This window comes from Hordeum vulgare, chromosome 7H (assembly GCF_904849725.1).
Source record: "Hordeum vulgare subsp. vulgare chromosome 7H, MorexV3_pseudomolecules_assembly, whole genome shotgun sequence".
Classification (NCBI taxonomy): domain Eukaryota; kingdom Viridiplantae; phylum Streptophyta; class Magnoliopsida; order Poales; family Poaceae; genus Hordeum; species Hordeum vulgare.
Window position 1 is genome coordinate 523,442,929 of NC_058524.1, and position 7,525 is coordinate 523,450,453.

The 7,525-nt window shown below is 47.8% G+C and overlaps 1 protein-coding gene across 1 annotated transcript; it reads right to left on the minus strand.

The window, feature by feature from the left end:
- Nucleotides 1-249: 249 nt before the first annotated feature.
- On the minus strand, nucleotides 250-1,423 carry LOC123412953 (peroxidase P7-like). The gene is made up of 2 exons (XM_045105909.1): nucleotides 1,128-1,423; nucleotides 250-1,038 (listed from the first exon to the last, which is right to left on the minus strand). Exons 1-2 carry the CDS (start codon nucleotides 1,350-1,352, stop codon nucleotides 289-291), a joined length of 975 nt encoding a protein of 324 aa, XP_044961844.1. The 5' UTR covers nucleotides 1,353-1,423; the 3' UTR covers nucleotides 250-288.
- Between the last annotated feature and the right edge of the window lie 6,102 nt (nucleotides 1,424-7,525).

A 7,525-nucleotide genomic window follows, 5' to 3' on the forward strand; every position in this document is an offset into this window, starting at 1 on the left:
AATTTGGTTAAAATTTGTGAGGTTTGACTTAAAAAAAATCTATGTGCACTATATTATGAAATGGTGGTAGTATATCCAGGAAAGCTGAGACGATAGTATAAAATTTGAATCATACTCCGTTAGAAGGAAGAAAATACAAGAAAAAACGAAGAACATACATGATTGGCCAACAAATGAATGAATAAAAAATACATTTACAATTTAGTTAACAAACTTGACCAGAAACACCAAAACATGAATGGGTTGCACTTGACGTACGTTTTGAGACCAAATAATTAGATCAAAGCGCTAGTTGACCATCTTGCAATTGAGCCTAACCTCCACCGTGGTTCCCTTGGACGGGTGTATGTTCCCCATCTTTACCATGGCCTTGGCGAAGTCCTTCGCGAACCTCTTACCGTCCCTGCTATACATCTCCACAAGATTGTCCTGCTCCCCGCCCGAGCCGTAGAGTGCTTGGTCCGAGCTGAGGAGGCCACGCCGCGCGATCAGATCCTTGTAGTAGGCGTTGTCGAATGTCATCGGTGTCTGCTCGTCAAATGGCGCCATGCCGCCCTCGTTGCCACCCGCGGGGCACGTCTGCCGCCTCGTCTCCGCGAAGGAGGGATCAATGTTGGCGTCGCCGTCGGTGTCGTAGATGCGGTCCCTGTAGTTCCCGCAGTTGGCCATCCCTACAGTGTGCGCGCCGGAGAGCGCGGTCATGTCGCGGGCATCGAGGCCGCGCTCCGTGAACATCGAGACGAGCGAGGTGTAGTTTTCGTGTGGGCTGGGGAGGTTCTCGGCGGCTTCCCGGTCGGCTGTGCGAGAGTCCATGCGGCCGAGAGGCATGCTCCAGGCGGGTCCTCCGAGCATGGCGACGGCGTCCCGGGACGCCAGGGCGAGTACGTCAGCGCAGGAGATGGTGGCCGGGCAGACGTGCTCCAGCACGGACTTGATCTCGTCGATCACCTCGAAGCCTCGGAGGGACTCGTTCGGCAGCGCGTCCTTCTCGCTCTCGGAGAAGTGCGTGCTGTCCAGGAGAACGGAGGCATCGCATCCCTGCACGCATGTAACGTTTTGCACATCGTAATTAGCTAGGGATCACCAAGATAACAGGACATGAGTGCACTAGGTATTGCGGTACGTACGTTGACGAAGCAGTCGTGGAAGAAGAGGCGGAGGACGGCGGGTGCCACGGCCGGCTCACCGGCGACCTTGTAGGCCATGACCGCCCGCACGACGCGCTCCATGTTGGGGCACGTCTTGTCGTAGTAGCTGGCGGAGAGCTTGTGGTCGCCATTGACGGCCGTGGACGCGACAGCAACAAAGAGGAGCAATGCAAGCGCGGCCCAGGAGCCCTTGGAGGACGCCATGGCTTGTGATGCCAGCGCGCCGATCACTTGATCAGAATATACTCTTGTGATGTGTGAGGAAACTATGCCAACAGCTGTAATTCTCGAAGCAAGGTGCTTAGCTTGGCGAATTGCTAGCAGGTTGCAGTGATGAGTGCTCTGAAGCATGGAATCGAAGCGTGCTTATATAGCTTGGGAGCACGTACGTACGTGACGTGCGTACTGCTTCGATTGGCGTGGTCGCCGGTCTGCAAGTTGCCTCGTGCTTGTGGGGGAGAACCCCGACGGGGTCAGGACCGGCCGGAGAAGAGGATGGAATTGGCAAACTGGCTATATAATATACTGTACCTGCCTGCTAGCGGAGGTGTACATTTACACGAGTTTCTTGCTCTCTAAATAATGAGTCTCTGATTTCAGGCAAGAACAATATAATAAGGAGGGTCTGATTGGTTTCTGGACTAGAACCAATCGTTCGCTGCATGAATATATGAACTTTGACGTATGCTTTCCTGCTCCCCCCAACTCAATTTCGAAGGGGTAATTTTTAACAACCCCCCCCCCCCCTGATCGTAGCCCATATCGAAGCCTCGTATAACCCGTATCGTATAGGTACAATATCCTCCTTCGAAAAAAAGATCCCACGACCACGTACAACCAGCCGCTCCATCATTCACGCATTATCCTAGTTAAGGTTCTTTACGAGCTCTACGAATATTGGCGACAGTGATTTCGTCGCCGACAATTTCGTCCAACAGCGCTCGCGGCGCCGCCGTGAACCTCCATTGCTCCCAGGTACCGCGCGCATCCTGCTTCCCCCCATTTGTCTCGTTCACGGCACCATCGAACAAACTGCTGCCTTTTTCATGGTAGTGGTTAACCTAGCGGGGGCGGGTAACCTTGCTACTCGGCGGCACACGCGGTCGCGGATCTTGTTCCGGTAGTGCTGCTCCTCATCATACAAAGTGATCATGCCGGCTAATATGGGTTTCATCTGTCTAGGGTTACCGTAGTGCCGGTTGCCGTCAGCTGTGTGCACGACGGCTATCGTTATTTGATACGGCGGCTAACCTAGGTAACCAGCGGCGCAGGTTATCATTGATCTAATTTCAGTTGTGCTGCGCATCGCGATGCAAACGGATCACGACGGGGGATGTGGGCATCTTCCTTACTAAAGTCCACGTACCTTATCGTCGACGACCGCTCTGGAGACAAGGGAGGATCCATCGGTGATCATAGGTCGTTGGCATCGGTTGTGTGCACGGTCTGAATGCCCTCAGTCAGGTAGTTTACTTAATGGTCGTAATCCAGTGCTATGTGTTGTATATTTTATTATTGATGTTGTTTGCACATGTGATGATACTTATTATTTGTTGTAGGAAATGTCAGGCAATGAGATAACTGATATCGTGTCATTTTTGAGTCACTTATTTCGGGACGGAGGGAGTACTTTCTTACACTTCTATATTTCACTGCAAGATTCACAAAATTTTGAAAAAATGATGATTCATTGTGTAATTTAAACAGAAGGAAGCATACACCACAAATAAATTCCATGACACAGAAATACAGATAGCATTCTAGATTAATAAGATAGATACCATCGAGTATATCTAAACTAGGCATCAAGTTCACAAACATACTACATTAGGGTCATATATATACATACTACAAAAGTAGACAGTTTCCAAAAGTTCACAACCCCATGCATATTAACAGAAGTAAAACATCCTCACATATATTGATGATGAGCATCACTTGGAGCTTCAGATGACCAAGATCATGTGGGGCTACTACATGGGAACCAGAACCTTAAGGAGGCAGCATGATGTCCCCTGATCTTGTAGTTGTTCGAACTCCTCGGTGCATCCCATGCATGCGATTGAAGGTGCGCATAGAGCTCATACAATGATGCCAGCACGGTGAGAATCCGACTATTGCATGAGCTATATAAGAAGAAGAAGAAGAAGAACACCAGTTCTACACTTCAGTGAGATGACCAACAACCTATGGATAAGCTGTATGGGACACGGATGAACCCTTGCCCGTCTTTCTTTGGTGACGGCACCACGCTTGTGTTCTGAGCTGTTTTCGACCGTCCGGGGTGGATGCCGACTCTTATTTCTCTTGTCGGCAACAGGCCTGTGTCCTAAGCTGCTTTTCGGCCGTCTCGGACAGTTGTTGAATTTCTTTCCGTAGTAGTGACCCTATGCTCTGAGTTGTTTCTCGGCCGTCTTAGGGAACTGCTACTTTCTTCTTATCGACACCGTCTTATTCTCTGAGATGCTTTTCAGCCGTCTTGAGTCGGGGTTGAGTTACTCCGGTATGGTCCCAGATCTGAGTTGTAAAGACCGTTCTGGTGGCTACTGGTTTATTTGCCGGTTTTATCCAAGGGTTTCGACGTTCGTTACCCTACAGCTACAACTTGTTAAGTAATATGTGTTCCAGAATTTTTACCTGGCAGCACCCATGGTCATCTGAAGCATAAAGAACACATCAGGCCAAGCTCTTTCAACTAACGATCCAGTCAAAGAGAACTGTAATAAAGGAGCAAGATTGGCCATACAGGTATAATAATGGTAGCAAGATCAACATGGTACAGATGCTCAAGACAGTCTGGATCGATACGAATCACCGTGGGTACCCACCCAACGGGTCTATTCCATTTGCAAGGACCCTATATCGATTTAACCCGCTCAGCCCAACCAAAGATACTCAGAATCATCAGAAGGGGGTATTCAAATCTGTGAGGACAACTCAGCAGTTCGATTGCAGCAAGAGTGTTAAAGCATTACATGGCCTACTATTCAATTGAAGATGTCGACAAACGGAACGGCTAGAATGTTGGACAACAACCTCGGAACATGTGTCCTCACTTATGGGAATCTGTCAAAAGATAGTTTGCCGTGAACAAGATCTTTCTGCCAGAACCTCCGTCAAGTCAAGTCAGCATACATAAACGGATGAAAAATAGAGTAACATATGAGGATACAGTGAAACAAACCACCTCGAAGCGAGACACTTAGTCAGTTGATATTTACCGGGAGCATCATACCAAGATAAAAAGGAAACCCGAGTTGGAAACGGTTTCCTCAAGTGTGGATATTTATGTTTAACTCCTTAGCAACCAAATCTCGAGGACGAGATTTCTTTAAGGGGGTAGGTTTGTAACACCCTGGATTTTGCCCATTTCTTTTTCCTTTGATTTTGGTCTGGTTTTGCTTTTCGGTGGCTTGATAGTCTTGGAACCTAAAGGGATCACCCTTGATTCCTCTTCCCTAGTGGCTTGCCAACCTCCAAACCATCCCAAGACCTTGTCATTTCCATCTTGAGCCAATCCCAATAATCCTTTCCCTGGGAATATTCCTTTTTCCTATTAAAGGAATAACCCTATTGCCTTGGGTTGTGAAGCAACCCACATTTCTGTTATTCCAAAAATTCCCAAAACATTATCATAAATCTCTTGGATCATATCTTCCTCAGATATGGCAAAATCCTTCCTTGCCATGTTCAAAAATATTTCTCAAAATTCCTTTTCTGATTCTGCCCTATCTATCAAGTTGTGAAGCAAGTACCCTTTATATGTGCTTGCTTGCTCTCAAACTTTTTGGTCACTCTTTCCTGTCCATATCATTGCCTCATGACAAAATTCAACTTCATTTGACCATTAAATATTTCTTGGCAAATTTCCAAAGTTTCTGATCCAGAGGAAGCTTCGTGAAGCAAGTGCTAGATAGGAGTGTTCAAATGAGTTGAAACTTTGCCATGATCTCAATATGCTCAAATAATGCCTCTCCACCAAATTTAGGAATCACTCCTTCAACCATGTGACCTAAGCATCAAATCTTTGTCTCTCGTCATTATCTTAGATTATGAAGCAACTATATTTTATATAGCTCCATAAATTCTCAAATTTTACGAGGACATTCTCCTACCTATAAAACATCTCTCAACCAAATTTGAGCTCATTTTATCGAGCCAATTATTCCCAGTATTTTTCCTAAAATTCTGTCCAGCAGGATGCTGTGTAAAGGAAGTATCACTTTGGTTCATCCAGATGATATGAAATTTATACAACATCTTTATAATCCTAAATAATTCATCTCATTCAAGTTGCGGCCCCATCCAAGCCAGTATGTGAGTGCCACATCAAAATCCTTGTTCTAGACCAGATTAGCCACTTCCAAAGCAACCCTATTAAATCTTGATCATGTGCTTCTCAAACTTCACAGGATTGTATTTCTTCCTACTCTAAACCTCCCAGACATGATGTGTTGCCCTTATCACCTCTCTATTGATCTCAGTAATAGGACCAAGTCTATTGCAGGAAACTTCCAGTGAAACTTCCCATCAACTCTTGGTGTCTTTTGGTGATCTATCAACTCAGTTGGACCCCTCTTTGGAAGGAACATCTGCTAGATAAGGTGTGCCAGCCTCTCTTGTCCTCTCACGGCCAGTGCACGCGGTGACCACGCCTTTGGCATGCCAAACGCGTGCTCTCTGCAGTGGAGCCCTCGGCCTCGTCGGTTTCTTCTCTCCCTCGATCTCTAGTCATGTCCAGCAGTTCCTCTCCGACGTCCCCTTCCTCCTGGACCCCTCTCCCCCTCCGATTTCTGTCTTGCCGCACCGACACAAGCCCCGCCCTGTTGTGCCGGGTGCGGCGTGGTCTCCCGAGGCCGCCGGCGGTCTCGCCTTGGCCGGAGACGGACGGAGCCGCCGTGGCCCTCGCCGGCCACGCCCTACCCGGCCTCCCCTGCTCCTTCTGTCGGGAGGAAGAAGAAGGCGAGGTGAGGAGGAGAGAGACAGGGGGCAGGGTCAACGCGGGCCCCATGCGTCGGTGACCCAAAGGCCGGCCCCACCTTGCCACGTCATTTAAGTGGAAGCGCCCAGTGCTAAATACGTTTGCCCCTCTGGGAAACGTATTCCTTCAAAGGCGCCAGCGGCTGTGCTCTCAGGGACCCGGTTGCAGATATTTTAATTGCAGATTAGTCCCTGGCAAAAAAACTCTTATATATTTTCATCCGTAGCTCCAATTCCGGCGATTCCAAAGCCCACGTCTTCGCCTCGTCGAGACCGACAAGATGGTACCATTTTCACTATGTGATCACACTGTGGAAATGACCATGTTGCCCTTGCCCGTAAACAACTCCTCCAAGAGAGAACTGTTTTCGGTGATTCCTTCCGCGAGCTTCTCGCACTTCTTCCCAGTGGATCCCTCATCCGAGGCAAGCCACAACTCTCATTTGATTAATTGCATTGCAATATCATAGTTTAATTAACTATTTTATTCACAAGTATATTTGTTTATAGTCTAGAATTTGAGTATGCACTATTTGAATTAATGACCATCGTAGTGATTACGGGACTGTTAGTGACTAGTGTCTTACACACTAGTGGATGCCATGATGTTGAGATTACTGTCAATGATTATTCGGGGTTTCATCCAACAGTTTATGGATGTGAGTCAACAATAGTAGCTTTAGATTATTGGTTATCAGATTACTATGACATCAGAGTGTCAGCTATGACAGAGAAATTGTTTGGGGATAAGATAACTTAGCGGTTGATCTAGAGTCACATGTCCGGGCTCATCAGTGCAACCACATTTGTCGTTGTGGGACGGCCTTGACTTGGTCTGATTGCGTGGTCTTTCACCAGTACCTCCAAAGAGGGAGAGTTATGCACGCGTGCTACCTTGGCCCGGTAGGCGGTGATAACCTTGTGAGCCAGTTGAGTTGTTTTGTGCGCACGTCCCCGTTTGAGACAGTTTAATTTGGCCACGACGGTGGCAGGTGTCATGAGGACACAGGACCACCCAGGGCAGGACTCCGGGGGAGGATGAATGCTGGTGGTATGATGAAAGAGTCACGGATCAGGCAAGTTTCGTTGGAGCAACATTGGTCCACCCGAATGGGATCACGAGGTCAGTGCTCCATGACGTGGGTAAAGTGTGCAACCTCTGCAGAGTATCAAACCTATTCGAATAGCGGTGTCCACGGTATTGGACAGCCCGTCCAGACCTCAGTAGGTGGTCAACCGTAACTATGATAGTAATGATGGAAGAACTCGTCTGAGTATGGTAACAGTTGGGTATCATGGTGGTGACAAGTCTTGGTGTCCGTCTTGAGGATATTCATTGAAGGTTCTGGGTAAGATCACAAGAGTTAGTATCATCAGAGTACGGTGAGAATAGCCTG